This window comes from Hibiscus syriacus, unplaced genomic scaffold, assembly GCF_006381635.1.
Source record: "Hibiscus syriacus cultivar Baekdansim isolate YM2019G1 unplaced genomic scaffold, ASM638163v2 tig00113548_pilon, whole genome shotgun sequence".
NCBI lineage: Eukaryota > Viridiplantae > Streptophyta > Magnoliopsida > Malvales > Malvaceae > Hibiscus > Hibiscus syriacus.
In genome coordinates, this window is record NW_024063465.1 from 680,795 (window position 1) to 698,029 (window position 17,235).

The following is a 17,235-nucleotide window of genomic DNA, read 5'->3' on the forward strand; positions in this document are numbered from 1 at the left end:
AACAATAAATATAATTAAAAAATTATAACAAAATTATCTTATAACGAAAAAACGCACGAACTTCTAAATCAAATATGAGAAGATTGCCTGAATTATTACTCGTTGACGGAATTGTTGTATTAATTTATAAGTTGAGAGGAGAGATGCCATGAGATGTGAGAAACTTAACCGGCGGATGAGAGTATTTATAACCATATAAGGCGCGGTACCTGCACCGCGCTATATGTAATTATTCATAAAAGATATAGCGCGGACCAGGGACCGCGTTAAATATAATTCCGGTACGGCGTATAGCGCGGCCCCTGATCCGCGCTATACCCCTACGTGGCATATAGCGCGGATCAGGGGGCGCGCTATACGCTATACGCTATACACACGTGTAACCCATGTCAGCGTATAGCGCGGTACAGGGGGCACGCTATACCTCACGTGACGCCAAATCAGCATATAGCGCGGTGCAGGGGGCGCGCTTTACTGCTACGTGTGTTAGATCGGGAAATATAATCTGACCGGTGTTAGATCGATAAATATACCGATAACCGATGATTTTTCGGAAAAAAAAACACCTTAAAGATTAACAATTCAATATCTTATACACTAAAACATTAAAAAATGTACTTGTAATAACCTAACAAAAATAATATACTTTTATTAACAATAGTTAATTTTTCAATTTTTTATAAAACAAAATCGATGCCTTATTCCTTCATTGTGTTTGTTTATGCAAATCTCTCCGGGGGGCAATGCCGAAAATGATAATATACCTTAAAACAACGAGTTAATTACATTATATATCTCTAAATTATGACCCTCATTTCAAGTTGGTTCTTAAATTTTTTAAACATTTAAATTTCATCATTAAACCATGACTTTCATTCTAAATTAATCCTTATTTTTTAAAATATTTTAATTTTATAATCAAACCATAGATCTTATTCTAAATTATTCATCAAACTTTTGAATCTTTCAATTTCATCCCTAAATCTATCCAAATATGTAATTCGTTGCAAGAATAGTTTAATATAGATTTTATCTTTTAAAATATATAATAATATTACTTGGTCTAATGATTTTATTAACAAGGGATGTGATCAGTATATACATATAATTTGGGAAGAAATTGAAATGTTTAAAAAGTTTGAGGACTGATTTAGAATGAAGATCATAGTTTGGGGATAAAAATGAAATGTTTAAAAGTTTGAGGATTAATTTAGAATGATAGTCATAGTTTAGGGATGAAATTAAAATGTTTAAAGGTTTTTGGATCAATTTAGAATAAGGTTATAATTAAAGGACGTATGATGAAATTAACTCTAAAACAACTTGCTCGAAGTCTCTAAAATTTAATCAAATTAGCTTCTCCTTCCCTCGTATAATTACCCACCAATCTCTCTCGTTCGCCATTGATCAATCAATAAAGATCAAACAAACCCTTTTAGAAGTCTTCGCTTTTTCTTTGGATCTATGCAAGTGAAGGGAAGAAAGAGAAGATGCTAGCAGTTTTCGACAAATCGGTTGCTAAGAGCCCAGATGAGCTCAATGTTGGGGATCAGCCTCAGGCAGTTTCAGCTCTCAAAAATGGATTCTTAGCTAATCATTTTGCCTCTGTTCATCCTGGTTCAGTCACAATCAATCTCGGATCTTCTGGTTTCATGGCTTACTCTCGTGAGAAACAGAACCCGCTTTTCCCCAGGTAAAAGAAAAAGTTCGATTATGTTGGTTTTGATCTGGATTTCATTTTTGGGATCCCTTTTCTGTGTTTCATTTGGTGGCTTTTGATTGAGCCGATCCAGATCTGATCTGTTTTTGCTTATTGTTTCATCGGCTGGTCAATGATTTTATACAATTAGATTCTTCGATCATTTTTCACATTACTTGAGATTCTTTTGTGCTGATTATTGAGAATTTTTCTGTGCGATCGGTTGAAACCCTTCGATTACATGATATTATTTTGTTAAGTCACTTAATTATTAAAATTTACAAAATAATCAGTCAACTATTCATTACGTTTCAATTTCATCTCTTCCGTTAAAAAATAACTACACGCTGAATTAGATGTTAGTATTTATCTAATATATGATAAAATATGATCCTAAAATCTTAAGCGAACATGATATCTCAAACAATAAATTAACATTTAGCTGAAATTGTTGTTATTTTTAATGAAAAATGACGAGCTTAGAATATAATGAATAGTCGGGTCGATGACTCAATAAAGTAATATTATATAGTCGGAAGATCATTTTATAATTCTTAATAGTCAGAGATTTAATAAAACATAACCCTATAGTCGGAATCATTTTGTGTACTTTACCTTAAATTTAAATAAAATTAGATTTTTATTGCTTCAAACTTATCGAAGTTTTCCCTGTCGCCAATGGTGTTCGATTTGGTATGTATGTTACGAATTCAGTCTAATTCAGTAAAACTAGTGATCCCATTAGTATATAATTTATTATGAAATTATTGAGTAAAATAAATAACTAACTTTAGAATTTTGTATCTTTATAAACACAAAAAATATGTATACATAAGTTTCGGGGAAAAAAAGTTTTAGGTTGCAATAAATCTTACCGGAGAAGAGAATATGTTTGCCTTTTTAGCACGATGCTCTAACTAGTCGATTGAGAATTGTGATTGCTGGTTCAGTCTTTACATAAATGGTTGTTTTGCTCTGCTCATTGATGATTTTCTTTTAGAACAATATGCAGCTTGATGGAATTCTACTGGTGAACTCTATGAGCAGGGTGTCATTGAATCATATGATGTACCAATGGTCTGGTTTATGTTCATTGTAATGAGTTGATCGGATCGGTTTTGCTCGTGTTTTGAATGATTTCGTCGCTCCGTTCTCGGTTATTTGTTTGTTTATTGCAATGAAGCCGGATCATACTTATGATGAACATTTCCTATGCCGTTATCATGACAAGAAAGTTTTGGTTTTGTTCTCTCTTTCATTTTATGTTTTCAGACTCTTTGCTGTACTGGACGAAATCTTCTGTGTGTTTCAAGGCCATATCGAAAACATCGCTGTTCTTAAGCAACAATACGGCTTGAATAAAACAGCGGATGAAGGGATTATCGTCATCGAAGCCTATAGAACCCTCAGAGACAGAGGTCCTTACCCTGCGGATCAGGTTGTAAGAGATATACAGGGGAAATTCGCTTTCGTTCTCTATGATAGCTCTTTGAAATCTACATTTATAGCTTCTGTAAGTATTCCTAATCTTGTCGGGTGTAACGCAATGGATGTCGAGTTTCCTATCCCGTATGATGCAGTCTCTACCCTTTGTCTCGTGCAGGATGCTGATGGAAGTGTACCTTTCTTCTGGGGTACCGATGCCGATGGCCATACAGTTTTCGCCGATGATGAGGAGATCGTGAACAAGGGCTGCGGGAGGTCTTCTGCTCCATTCCCGAAAGGTAAAACTTACAAGGGATCATCCCCTAATCCATCGTCGATTACAAGGTAAAACTCATATATTACAAGCTTAGGCTCTGTTCGCGTTCACTTTTAACTAATCTTGTCCGGCAAGGCGGTGGAAAAGAGTCGAGGAAATTGATTTCGGGCGAAGATTTGAACTGGATACTAGGACTAAGATGGTTCTGACTATGATGGATTTCCAAATTACCAGCATTGGCACTTATGTCGCTGATGATCTGCAGGTTTGTTTCTTTGTTTTTTTTCAGGGTGCTTCTTCACATCCTCTGGAGGGTTACGTAGCTTCGAGTATCCCCAGAACGAGTTGAAGGCAGTGCGGAGAGTGGACAGTTCAGGACAAGCCTGCGGTGCTACATTCTGTGTGGATAAAGAGACGAAGAAGAAATCAACCGGAATGAAGAAAGTCGACAGCGCTGCAAACTGGTCGGCGAACTACTGAGCTTAGAATAGGCTCTCGTCTTCCGACCGGCTTCGGTTTTATCGGACGTTCGTACTCTCCATTCACTCCCATAATTTCCTATCTCAATGACTTTACCAAAGCAGCATTCCATGTATTTGTACATGTTTGCTTACCATAAGAAACTGAGCTTGACGTGTGAACTATTTATGCATTACATGGACTAATATCTGTTGTCATAAAAGGCTGTGTTATGTCAACAAGTTGTTGACACGTTCTGTATGAAGCACGAATACAGCTCGATTTAACTTGTCTCATGGTTTTGTTTTTGCTAGGGACGACAAAAACCTCGTATGTGTTAGCTCTAATAAGATTAGACAAAATTCGAATTTTGGGTCGGATTAAATTCGGATTTATTAAAAAAGCAACCCATATTATTTACATTTGTGTTGATGACGTGTTTGATATATGTATGTATGTATGTGTGCAGATGCCGTGTATTTCTTTTTTGAACCAAATGACATCAAATTATCAAACTGTAGTCAACTTTCATAGAATTTCTTATTACGAAAATCCAACCTGAATTCATTTTATTATAGGCTTGACGTAATCTAATTTTTTGTTTTAATAATTACATTAAACCTAATTAAATTTAAAATCAAATCATTTTAAACTTTGAAATTTCAAATAAAAATAAACTTTTGAAACCATTTTTATTTCATTCACATAATTCAAATTCATATCCTAATTAACACCAAACTGTTTTTTGCCGTTTTACCTATCAGTAAATCAAAAGGAATTTACATTAGCAGTGTTGAAAAAGAGGTGGATAAGGATATGAACTACAGAATAATATATTCGATCCCGAGCCACCGCATCCCATCGAATCTCACTCTCAAAATCGCGCGTACAGTCACGCTCAACAAAACTCACCTTAACCACTTCCCGCAACGCTCCATAACTCGCGTTTACCAAACACATCAACTGCCTTCCTACCGCCACGTCACCGCTACACGTTGGCCCAATCAACCGCCAAGCCCGCTCAAAATAAGGGTAAATTACACTAATCACCACTTAACTCTCTCTTTTATTTTATTTTATTTATTATATTTTAAATTCATTCAATTTTTTCACATAATTTAATATAGTTAGTATTTTCGGTCACACAGCCGTTAAATGTTTAACGGCGTCAAAAATAATGTCCTTTTAGAAAAAGCATAATTTCCACCAAAATGATGTTGTTTTGCATTTAAATAACAACTTATTTATAATGTCGTTTAGTGAGAAAACAACTGAGTGACAAAAAATACTAATTATGTTAAGTTCAATTAGAAAATCAAACGAGTTTAAAATACAGTAGGTGAAATAGAAGAGAGACTAAAGTTCAATAATAATTAGTATAATTTACCCTTATTTTAAATAATTAAAGTTTTAAAAATATATTTTTCTTAAATTTCTATCAGTAAAATTTAATAAAAAAAAGTCAAACGGAGGGAGTATTATTTATACAAAAATTGTTTCTAGTTTCTCTTCTTCTTTTCCCGGAAGGAATGTTCTTCCCTGTATCTCCCCTTGGAGGCTGATCGGAGTTCGATAAATCGCCGATTAAAACAAATCCATTAAGATCTTTGTTTTCTCTTTTTTATGTAAAAAAAATGGATGAGATATTCTTCGATCCAATGGAGTTTTTGAAGAAACATTCGGTAGCTGAAATATTCGTCGACATTTTTTTATGCGCCGTGCCTATATGGCTAGCGGTAACGATCGTGCTCGCGATCGGCTGGTCTTGGCGTCCCAGGTGGACCGTCTTGGTTTTCCTTGGCCTACGCTCGAAGTTCCGGTTCATCTGGACAGCTCCTCCCGGGTTCGGAGCTCGCCGACTCTGGTTCGCCTTCACCGCTCTCTCGGCATTCTCCGTATTTCGGAGGATTTTCTTTAACGTTATGAAAGGGAGATCCAATAAGACGGCAGCTTCTGCTTCAGATTCCGCGGTTCCATTGCCATCGCCGCCGCCGCCTACGGTGTTGATTTCGAGGGAAAGCGCTGCCGAAGCTGTTAGGTTAGCGTTATACATTTTAAGTTTTTATTCTCCTTATTTATATGCCAGAAAAATACTCATCTTTCGTTGGATGAGTCGGAGTATTCGACGGTTGCTATGTTTTTTTTTATTCCGTATGATTTGTATCAAGGTAAACATGAATTAGACTTTATAATTGAACTTAAATTTGATCTAGTTATACATTGGACGGGAGCCAGTTTTAAGGAATAGTTACTCGAAGGCATTTGATCAGCTTTTGTAATTAGCATGGCTTGCGAGTTCTGTAATTGAAGAATTTGTACATTTTCTGGATGGTTACGAGTCAGAATAGTTGGACTGCAGTATTTTAATAGTAACTTTCCTTGGACTTATGGTTCTTTATTTGTTAAAGGAACTTGTTTCCCCTTGGAGCTTATTATAACGGTTCCAGATACTAATATATAGAATTCTAAATGGATTAGCTCTTCCAAGTTTTTGGGATGTTTTGTGAGAGTTCTATCCATTGTCTGTAAATATGTAGTACTGGGTGTCGTTGTTGGCATCAGTTAAAGGCTGTTGCATGAAATTCATTATGACTGGTATGTGTTGAGAATAGAGAGAGCTTAAATATGGTCATATAGATTTTTCATGCTTACGTCACTTTAGCATCATCCTTAGGTATAGGTATAAGAGCGACAGGAACTTGTGAGGAAATAGTTGGGAAAAATGCATATATATGGTTCAAAACACTCCTCTTGAAATAATTCGTGGAATTGGCGTAGGAAGCCGTGATATTCAATAGAGTTTTTGGTTCAGATCAAAAGAATTTGGACAACGGTGGAAAACATGTCATGATTTTGACGTAGGAGGCTCAGGCGTAGAAGTCTTGGGTACTCATAGGTCCATTAAAAAACTATCAGCTCAGCCAGTGTTTTAGAACTAGAGATTTGGACCACTACATACACATTTAGTAAATCTGTAGTGATATTTGATGCTGGCCATATTTCTCTGTATTTTTCTATTGGTCAGCTTTTAATACCTGAAATTTAACCGTTCAGCTTGTTAGGTTGTCATGCCAGTATGAGCTTCTTTGCTGAAAAGAAAATGCCCTAAAGATTTGTGGACGCAAGAAATGAGTGATTTGATATAAATTTACTAGCATGTTTTGGTCATACGCTTAAGAAGCTTTTCTCCTTGCATGTTGTTGCTAGTGCATGTGTGTTTGGGTATTATCTAATCGAATTGCCATTCTAGCTTTCTCACTTTCTGTATCTCATATCCTTATCTGCCGAGTCAAGGTGAGGTGTATTTAATGGATTCTTATACCCCGATTATTTTTGCTTGTTCCTGAATTTGTTAGTATAAATCATATTTTGGCTCTAAATTTGTCCATACAACTGCATTTGCGCTTTATTTGGTTACTGTTTTGAAATCACTGTTCGAAGCATATTAATTTCTGCAGTAAGTGAGATATTCTTACGTTACTATTGGCACAATTAATGATGTTTCATGCAAGAGTTTATTCATGACTAATACCTATTTCTTTATAGCCTTGGTAGTGAAGCTGAAGAAAGAGAACGGGATATTGTCACTGAGAATGACTTAACACACCTCTTGCATTTACTAGAAGGGAAGGATGGGGAGATGGAATGGCAAAGAATGATGGAAAGGACTACTTCGAATATGTCATACCAAGCTTGGCGCCAAGAGCCTGAAGTAGGTTTCTGATATATTAATGTTCTTCCATCATCATAAAATGTGCCCATGAAACCTTGTCTTGTTCTGTTAAATCAAAATTTCCTTCTAGAACATTATAGCTTTGGGGTGGAAAATATTCTGATTTCTTCTCTCTTTAAGAGAGAGAGTTCGGGTGAAATTTTAGATGTCTACTACAATTTGCTTTCCTTAAATGGTGGTAGTTTCCAGCTTTCTCACAGAAATTTGTGCTTTCTGGTATTATGTACTGCATGACTCTGAGATCTTATGAGCATCACATTTGTTAGTCAAAGTAGCATTTGAACCATGATTTAATATAAGGTATTGTTTTCATCAAATTTTCACATGTCATGAGATCCAACAGTGCAAAATGCCTTATAACTTGCATGATACTTAAAAGTTTCTTTGTGTCCTTGTTTGTGTTGGATGGACTGTATGATACCTGATGGTCTTGTAAGCCGAAACATTTATTTCTTCCTAATGATGATTTTGTTTACCAGAGTGGCCCTGCAGTTTACCGTAGTAGAACTGTCTTTGAGGATGCCACTCCAGAGATGGTTAGGGATTTCTTCTGGGATGATGATTTTCGACCAAAGTGGGACACGATGCTTTCATACTTTAAAATATTGGATGAGCGCCCTCGTACAGGATCCATGATTGTTCACTGGATAAGAAAGGTAGATGAACTGCATGGTTTGATATAATTTTGTTTGCTTAGTTTCAGAATTCAATATTGTATATGGTCTAACATATTTTAACTTGGTTCATATTTTTGTAGTTCCCGTTTTTCTGCAGTGATCGAGATTACATAATCGGTCGAAGAATATGGCAGGCCGGAAAGACGTTCTATTGTGTGACAAAGGTACATGCTAAAATATTCTTTTGTTTAGTTGAATTTGTTAACTTTTAATAAACTATTCTCCCAATGGAGTTGCCATCAGGACCTGATGCTATCACGTGTGTGTGTTTTGTCTGAATAGTGCAAAGAAGTACATTATTATATCTCATGCGGTTTTTGAATTAACATTTATGCTATGATGTTCCAGGGGGTACCATATCCCGGTTTGCCGAAGCGTGACAAGCCAAGACGAGTGGAGCTTTACTTTTCAAGTTGGATTATCAGGCCTGGTGAGTCTCTGTTTCTATACCTTCTGATTCTTGAAACAATATTCTCGACGTTGCTAGTGATTGGGATGGCCTTTTTTTATTCAATTCGTGATGTGCAGTAGAGTGTCGGAAAGGCGACGGACAGCCGTCAGCATGTGAAGTTACTTTCATACATTACGAAGACATGGGAATCCCGAAAGACGTGGCGAAATTGGGTGTTCGTCACGGGATGTGGGGAGCTGTAAAGAAATTGCACTCCGGCATGAGAGTATACCAGAATGCAAGAAAAACCGACACTTCCGTGTCTAGATGTGCACTGATGGCTAGGATAACCACACAAATTTCTTGTGCTGAGAACACAAGCTCTCCCAGCCCTGTTCCAAGGGAAGATGAAAGCAACCAAAGCACGGTCATTAGGAGGAAGAACGATAACGGCCTTAACTGGAAGTTGATCGCCGTAGCCGGAACCGTGGTAGTGGCTTTCGGACTCCGCTCAGGTGTAATCGGGAAGGCATTGTTATTTGGAGCCGGGCAGAGAATCGGCCGACGGTGAGAGTTTTTTCTACATGGGTAACATTATAGTTGGATCTGGTTATTGAATTTTCCTAAGCAACTTTTCTCACATTCAAAATTCATCGATTCTCATTGTTTCATAGAGATTATGTGTATTTTTTAGTGGATTTTGATGTGTATGGTAATTCTGACGATGATTTTCAAAGTAATTTCAAGCTCTATCCATGGTGGTTTGTCGTTATTGAACAGAACATGAATGGACTTGGACGAAATGTTTATTAATACAATATAATTGTAATAAATTATCTTTAAACCAATGCTTATTAATTTATATATATTTTAATTAGTTTTTTTTAATTTGATAAAAAAACCATCGTCCCTCACTGTATAAAGACTATGAATGAGAAGTCAATTATGACAATCTTCTTGTTTCTATTGTAATAATAGAACCAGTTTTTTCGCAAAACTAATTAAGATTTAATTACGCAATAAATTAATTAATGAGTTTTTGTCGACCTTTTTCTTAATCATGAAATTAGAGAAATTGCACAATAATTAGAAGGGTAAACTACGCATTTAGTATCTAAACTTTCATTTTTTTCAAAATCATACATAATGTTTAGTTTTTGTTTCTTTTAGTACCCCCACCATAAAAACTTAATGTGCTTAGTAACTAAACTATCAATTTTGGTCCATTTTAGTACCTAAACTTTCATTTTTTTTTCAAAACCTAACATTAACTTTTGAACAAATGTACTAAAGTGAAACAAAAACTAAACTTTAAGTATGGTTTTGAAAAAATTAAAAATTTAAACACTAAAACATATCAAAACTACTAGTTTAGTTACAAAACGTGAAATTTACCTAACTAGAATCGTTCGTAATCTATTTATAAATTATGTTGGAGATTTATTGCTTGTAAATTGTGTGGTCTCTTTCGAGGTTTCAAATTTAAATATATATTTAATCATTAATTTAATTATACATAATAGTAGCTAGGGTAAACTATGCATTTATTACATAAACTATAAGTTTTAGTCTGTTTTAATATTTAAACTTTCATTTTTGTTTTCAAAACCTTACATATCGTTTAATTTTCATTTCATTTTAATACCCCGTCGTTAACGCATTTAGTACATAAGTTATCAGTTTTGGTAGTTAAACTTTCATTTTAAAAAAACTTAACGTGAAATTTTAAACAATGTACTAAAATGAAACAAAAATTAAACTTTTCAACTGCATATAATAAAATAAAACAAAAATTAAACTTTAAGTATAATTTTAAAAAAATTAAAAGTTTAGATACCAAACACGTAATTTACCCTAATAATTAATTTAAAATCTAATGTTAGGGCATATGAGAGTCGGCTTTACTGTTGATACCTCCCATGCACTTGTTTTAAGGTGAGAAGCAGAAAATAATAGAAGACTCAGAGACAAATGATGAGACGTTGGCGAAATGCCTAACCAAATGGTAAAACCCTTTTTGATTTCCCATCACCCAATTCCACACATTCAACAAATTACTTTCACCACTCTTCTTTTTCATCCTATGTAAACAAAGAAACTGAGATTTTGAAATGGTCAAATTGCTGGTTTGGTCCCTCTATCATGTCCAAATTTTGCATTTTTTTCACTGTACTATATTTAAATACTTAACCTTCTTTATATAGAAAAACTAATTTTATTCAAAATAGAAAATATTTCAAAACACAATAAAGATTTACAGTCACGATATCGTAAACTAAGCACATAATTAGGAAAATTTCCTATAAACATTGACACAAAAACTAGCAACTTAAGACCGTACAAGGACGATACAACGAAAGATTAAAAATCTAACCAATAAACTCGAACAATGATAGATACAAACAGATTTAGTCGCATCGGCAAACGAACCACAAAAGGGGATCGAGCTATCGAAAAACCACCAGCAAACCGTAAATCAGACTCGACCGACATGAATAGCTATCCACGAATGCAAATCGATTATCCAAAACTAATCCGATAGTCCAAAGCAGGGAAGATCAACAAGATATCAAATAAGCGTCATCTTGATTAGTCGTGGCGATGTCAAATCAACACTTAGAAAAAAGATAAACGAAAAACGACCAAACAACCGGAAAAACATGTCAAAAAGAACAAGAAAACGTGTCATAAAGGCATATGAAAACGTTTAATAACTCGTAGGCAACCAACATCACCGATCAACAAAGACGGAAAATAAAAGAGATGAACAACACAAAACTAGGGTTTTTTCATCGAGAGAATTAGACTTTTTTTAAAAAAAAACACACACTTATTTAAATACTTAACTTCAATGCAAAATGTTACAAATACAAGAATATAATACATATTATAATAACTATTGTAGGTGTTACGATAAATTTACATTAAAAAACTCTAAAAAGGAAAAACCATGGGTATAAGCAAAGAATGTGAGTTCAAAACGAAATTCAAATCATAAACTCTAACGACATGATTCATCCGTTACAAAGCGTGACCAACCGATAGGGTTAAACCCCAATTTCGAGCATAGTTGAGGGACCCAAAACCATAATTTGACCCAGAAATAGGGTTAAATCAACCTCAAATCTTAAAGCAAGGGGTAAGGTGGCATACACGGCGGGTAAACACTGCGGTATCGATTGTAGAACCTAATGAAAACCAAGGCTAAATGCGGCAAAGGCAGCTGATTGGCTGCTAGTTTTTCACTAAATCTTGGGGGCTAAATGGGGTCTGTATCTTTTGTCTAAACTCTTTCTCTGATCAAACCTGCATTTCAATGAGGAAATGGAATCATGGGAGCTTTGCTTTCTGTAAATCAAAGCTTTTTAATGGTGCAATTTGTGCAGCCATTAATCTTTGCATGTGTGTTGGGCTGCCCATTATATGCAGCTATAACTAGTGCCTTTTTCTTCACTAGTACCTAGCCTTTGTCTATGATTTCAACATCGGAGTGGAAGGAGGGATGAATGTTTTTATAAAGGAACCAAGCCAACTTTTTATTCTTTGAATTTCATATTTTTTTTTCAATTTGGTCCTTGGAGATGGATTTTTTTTAATAGTGATGATTACAATGAAATTTTTGTTTAGAATTTTTTTAATCTATTGATAACGCACATAGGGACGGAGCCTGAATTTCAACTTGAGGAGGGTAAAGTATAATTTTTATAAAATTAGGGGGACAATTTCATAATTATCTTGTAAGTACTTAAATTTTATATATAAATTAAATATTAAAAAATCTGTCGGTTTGAGGGGATCACAACCCTTCTCATGCCCTTAATAGTTTCGCCTCTAAACGAACACCACTTTGCAGACTCACTTACTCAAACACGGGTACTCTAGAGAGAATAACATTCTCTTTTACTATTGAAACACAAAAATAACCTGAATTAGAAATGATGATACGAACTAATAAACTAAAATGACTTAAAATATTCAATTGAAAAAAAAGTTAGAAAAAAACTTTTAAAATTCAAATTACCTGATTTTGATGACCAAGGAGTAAGATAATAATTAAGGATGATTTAGGGTGTGTTTGGTTCACGGAATGTAAGATTACAAGCAGGAATAAAATTACAGGCGGGAATAAGATTACTGTGAATGTTGTATTTTATGTTTGGTTCGTTTAGCAGGAAGGTAAGATTACAGTGTTTGGTTAAAGGAATAAAAGATTATTGGAATGTATATTTTACCAAATTGTCCTTATTATATATTTGTTTTTTAACAAGTTGAATTCTACTATAATTAATTTATATATTTTCTTTAAAAAATTTAAATTCATAAAATTTATATAAATTTTTTTACAAAGTTGAAAAGATAAATAGGTTTAATGAAAGGGTAAAATTTTATTTTAACCCATGAACTTCATATAAAATTCTAATTATTTTTTTTTAAATCTAAAATAGTTTAAGGATAAATTTGTAATTTAACCTTCGTAGAATTTTTTTTATTCAACGATAGAAGAATGATATGTTTAAAGAAAAAAAATTAAGGGCATTTTAGTCCAAAACGCTGGAAATGTAACAATACCTAAGGGAAGTAGGGTAATCACATTCCCGGTAATATACCCCCAAAATATCACTGTTGGGAATAACTTATTACCGGGGGTTGGGAATGTTTGCCAACCAAACGAGGGAATAACATTCCATTTCCACGGTAATGTGAGATACCCTGAACCAAACGCCCTCTTAATGACTTGATAATGGTGGTGGTGGGTCGGTCAATCTATTACTATTCATCTCTTTTAATTTAGGATGATTTAATGACTTGATAATGGTGATGTTGAATGAGATATGATAAAATTCGATCTCATAATCTCTAGCGACTATCATATCTCAGTCAACATGTTAACGTTCAGCTCAGATGACCGTTAATTTTTTAACATAAAAGTATGAGTTTATAACCTAATGAATAGTAGAATGATCATTTTATAACTTTTAATAGTCGAATGACTCAACAAAGCAACTCCTTATAGTTAGGGACCGTTTTGTAGGTTTACCCTTAAGATAAAAATACTTATTATTCCAAAATAGTACCCCGGAACACAAAGTATAACTTCACTTGCACCAACCATATATATATATACACACACACCAAAGATGTATGTTTGTGAGTGAATGTGGAATGAACGAAGTTTGAAATCCATGGTGTGTGAGATTCTCAATTATCCCTTAGGAAAGGACTATCAATCGTAAAAAGCTTCCTATGCCGAAAAAAATGTTGAACCCTTTAGAAACCAAACCAAAAAAACAAAAAATTTCTCTTGCCTCTGACCTGTCTCTCTGATTTCGACGGCCAATAGCACCTGGCCATGTTCCATTACTCTCTCTCAACTACACTCATTTCATCTCCTCCAATTCATTCTTCACCACCAACCAGTACATGATCATTTCAACTACAAAATTTAATAATGTTTTTTTACTTTTTTAAGTTTCTTCAAATGGAAAAAAACAGGCAAAAACATGGGAGGACGAGGTTCTAGTTATAGTAAGCAGTGACCTAACATGTAACATGGCTTGTGGTTAATGGCATTTTCACCCTCCTGGTTTTGAATTTCATGCCCCCTCTTTCCTTCTCTCAAACCCCAAACTCTCTCTCCTCTCTCAGGTATCAGTTCATTGATTTCTCTTGATTTTCTTACATTGTGTATGAGCTTAGATTTTTGTTGTTGTCTGTTTGATGTTTACTAGGTCTGACTCAAACCAGAAGAAGAAAATCCATGGAGAGGAACAGTTTTGGCAACGGCTTGAAAGACCATGGTAATGGCTGCAATGAAGACAACAAAAACCAGACAAGCTACAACAAGGTTAAGGATTCGTCGCCATGGAGCTGTAATAATCCGGGTCTAGGAGACGATTTCCTCGCCGGGTTTTCATGGCCGCCGAGATCTTACACTTGCAGCTTCTGCAAAAGAGAATTCAGGTCGGCTCAAGCTCTGGGTGGTCACATGAATGTCCATAGGAGAGATAGGGCCAGGTTAAAACAATCTCCTCCTTCTGACCTTCATGGCCACCCCCCCTTTTTGAACCTTAACCTTAACCCTAATCCTAACCCTAATTTCACTACCACTTCTTCCTCCTCCTCCTCATTCCCTCCTCCGAAATGGCGAGTCAACGGCACCCTCATCGACCCTTTGGCCTCGGGTTCAACTGACGTCGTGAAGGGAGCCACGAAATCGGTTTTCGGGATCAAAGAAGTTAAAGATTATGGCAAGTTGATGGAGAAGAAGAGTGATCATCATCAGTATGCAACTTTGGACTTGGAGATTGGTCTGGTTAGTGATTCCAAGGAAGATTTGGACTTGGAACTTAGATTGGGGTACTCATAGCCCTAATTCGATCGACGGGTTCTTTCCAGTTTCGTATGTTCATTAACACATCATTCTCTAAGCATTCGACTCGATCATCATCAACCTGCAAATGGTGCTGCATATTATATATGTTATGCTTTTGATTTTCTTAATGTTGCATTTCTTTTAGCTAAGAGAGAAGCATCTTTCTTTCAACCTAGGGTTTTAATTAATTGGTTAATGCAGTCACCGATGAAAGGCGTTCGGATTTCGGTATCCGAAAATATCGAAACTCTTTCCCTTATTCCGAGACTACGGTTCGAAAATATGTTGTTTATTTCGATTTCGTATGCACATTGCCATCATCTTTTTTTTTTTCTCACTTGGTGTCATGCTTCACTTGTTAGGTAAACTGTGTACTTAACAACAAAAGCAGTTGGATTAATCAAATTTTAGAAAGTAAACAGTTCAAGATGTCATCTTTTAGAGTACTTGACCTACTTAGTACTTACATCTAAAGATAATATGATCAACTTATGTAGGTGTAAATTGTTGAATTATATATTAATATCTTTTTTTTTTGTTACTCTCCCGGTTCCTAATGCTTCGGTTTGATTAATCCGGACCGACCCAAGTCACACACCTGACTTTAGTGGATGAGTCTCCTAGCGGAGATTTTTTGCATACACAAAGATGAGTTTTTTACTTAACCATTAGTTACGTGAGATGTAAGGATGGGTTTTTTTTCTTAAAAAAATAAATTATATTAATATTACGAATGCATGTAAAATTAAATTGGAGGAGAGTAAAATAGGGAAATTTTGACTTGCTGCAACTTTTTGAGCAAGTCATTTTCCATACATTCACTTATACTCTGCATTATTTGCAGATATTATTATTATTGGAATCAAGTTCCAACACCACATGAGTGCACCCTACTATGTCACCACCCATTATCCCAATTTCAAACATACATGGATTTTAACTTACTCGATTCGATTCGAAAAATATATTTTTATTTAAATTTAATTTAAATTTAAAGAAGTCTCATTCGGTCCGAAACTTTTCTTGAATTATGAGGTAAACATACATCCAATTTGATTCGATAAAATATTAATTTAATTTAAAAATTATAGAGAGACAAATATTATAACAATTGTCCCTATATATACATAAGAAAATTATACTGATATTTTCAACCCTAAATCTTAATATAGTTTGATATCACCCTTTACAAAACCTGATCATATCTAATTTGAACCCGAATTTTAAAAAATAATCCTACAAAATCATATCTAATCAAAACTCATCGAATTTAAATCAAATATCCATCCCTATTCTCAACCCACAAATTTATGTAGAAGATATCTGAAAATACTCTCATAATTTTAATTATTTTAATTATTTTTCTTAGGAGATTTATGTGGATCAAAATTGATCATCAATCAGTTAATTCTCATAAATAGACAAGGGAGGGGCTTTAGTCCATCCCAAGATTTTTCGTCTAATGACACTTTAAGTCCTTCCGAGATTAAACATTTCTCAAATTAGACACTATCCTTCTAAAATTTAAGATTGAGTAGTTAATGGACCTATATTTTACAAAGTTCGACATTTTGCTCTCTTCCAATATTTTAATCTCGGTTCCGCCCATGATGCCTATCAAACCTAATACTCTGTAGGTAATAAATAACTCGTTTCGATGTAAGTGAAGATCAATGGGACAACATGGTGTGTAAGGATTTCAAATTCAATTAAGTGGAGCATATGGCCATTATTTCTTGAATGATGAAACTTACTCAATGCATGCAACATTGTTGGTGAAAACAAGCCATAATGAGAACTGAAACGTCAGCTCCTCTAGGGTTTTGGATATGAATCACAATGATTTCTCTTCCACATAATATCTTAGAAAAAAACCAAAGAAAGATTTCCCTGGGACAGTAACTTGCAAGCTTTTGGTACCCCTCGGGATAGTAAGTACAAAAGTGATGAAAATGTGTAAATGGAAGGATAAGTTACATGATAATATCACGTACAAATTGAAATAACTAGTGTCGGTATACTCGTTATAATATCGAGAATTCGAGGTCTCGTGTATTTCAAACGATATTTTAAGAGTTAGGATTCATTTACACGGTTTGAAACCTTACGTTTTATAATTTTTTTTGATTCTTGGATTAACTGAATTTAATGCTTCTTTTTTCCTGTAATTAATCTCGATCCTCCGTTTATATTTATCCGGA

General features: G+C 34.6%; 3 protein-coding genes across 4 annotated transcripts; all 3 read left to right on the top strand.

The window, feature by feature from the left end:
• Nucleotides 1-1,349: 1,349 nt before the first annotated feature.
• LOC120186508 (stem-specific protein TSJT1-like) lies at nt 1,350-4,096 on the top strand. The gene is made up of 4 exons (XM_039190411.1): nt 1,350-1,693; nt 2,972-3,212; nt 3,303-3,423; nt 3,691-4,096. Exons 1-4 carry the CDS (start codon nt 1,491-1,493, stop codon nt 3,879-3,881), a joined length of 756 nt encoding a protein of 251 aa, XP_039046342.1. The 5' UTR covers nt 1,350-1,490; the 3' UTR covers nt 3,882-4,096.
• Nucleotides 4,097-5,392: 1,296 nt separating this feature from the next.
• Nucleotides 5,393-9,358, top strand: LOC120186532 (stAR-related lipid transfer protein 7, mitochondrial-like). Of its 2 annotated transcripts, XM_039190429.1 has the most exons (6): nt 5,393-5,898; nt 7,407-7,572; nt 8,073-8,249; nt 8,351-8,434; nt 8,619-8,700; nt 8,799-9,352. In XM_039190429.1, exons 1-6 carry the CDS (start codon nt 5,495-5,497, stop codon nt 9,230-9,232), a joined length of 1,347 nt encoding a protein of 448 aa, XP_039046360.1. In that variant the 5' UTR covers nt 5,393-5,494; the 3' UTR covers nt 9,233-9,352. The 2 variants fall into 2 exon arrangements, with proteins under 2 accessions (XP_039046360.1, XP_039046361.1); XM_039190430.1 differs by lacking the exon at nt 8,351-8,434 and having other exon boundaries at nt 8,799-9,358.
• Nucleotides 9,359-14,396: 5,038 nt separating this feature from the next.
• Nucleotides 14,397-15,080, top strand: LOC120186533 (transcriptional regulator SUPERMAN-like). The gene has a single exon (XM_039190431.1). It carries the CDS (start codon nt 14,420-14,422, stop codon nt 15,026-15,028), a length of 609 nt encoding a protein of 202 aa, XP_039046362.1. The 5' UTR covers nt 14,397-14,419; the 3' UTR covers nt 15,029-15,080.
• The last annotated feature ends 2,155 nt before the right edge of the window (nt 15,081-17,235 follow it).

Excerpts from the sequence above, each read along its gene's own strand:
- LOC120186508 (XM_039190411.1), top strand. The coding sequence starts at position 1,491 with ATGCTAGCAGTTTTCGACAAATCGGTTGCTAAGAGCCCAGATGAGCTC. Across the intron at positions 3,213-3,302 it reads AATCTACATTTATAGCTTCT|GATGCTGATGGAAGTGTACC; the intron begins GTAAGTATTCCT and ends TGTCTCGTGCAG. Across the intron at positions 3,424-3,690 it reads TTCTGCTCCATTCCCGAAAG|GGTGCTTCTTCACATCCTCT; the intron begins GTAAAACTTACA and ends GTTTTTTTTCAG.
- LOC120186532 (XM_039190429.1), top strand. The coding sequence starts at position 5,495 with ATGGATGAGATATTCTTCGATCCAATGGAGTTTTTGAAGAAACATTCG. Across the intron at positions 8,435-8,618 it reads CGTTCTATTGTGTGACAAAG|GGGGTACCATATCCCGGTTT; the intron begins GTACATGCTAAA and ends ATGATGTTCCAG. Across the intron at positions 8,701-8,798 it reads AAGTTGGATTATCAGGCCTG|TAGAGTGTCGGAAAGGCGAC; the intron begins GTGAGTCTCTGT and ends CGTGATGTGCAG.
- LOC120186533 (XM_039190431.1), top strand. The coding sequence starts at position 14,420 with ATGGAGAGGAACAGTTTTGGCAACGGCTTGAAAGACCATGGTAATGGC.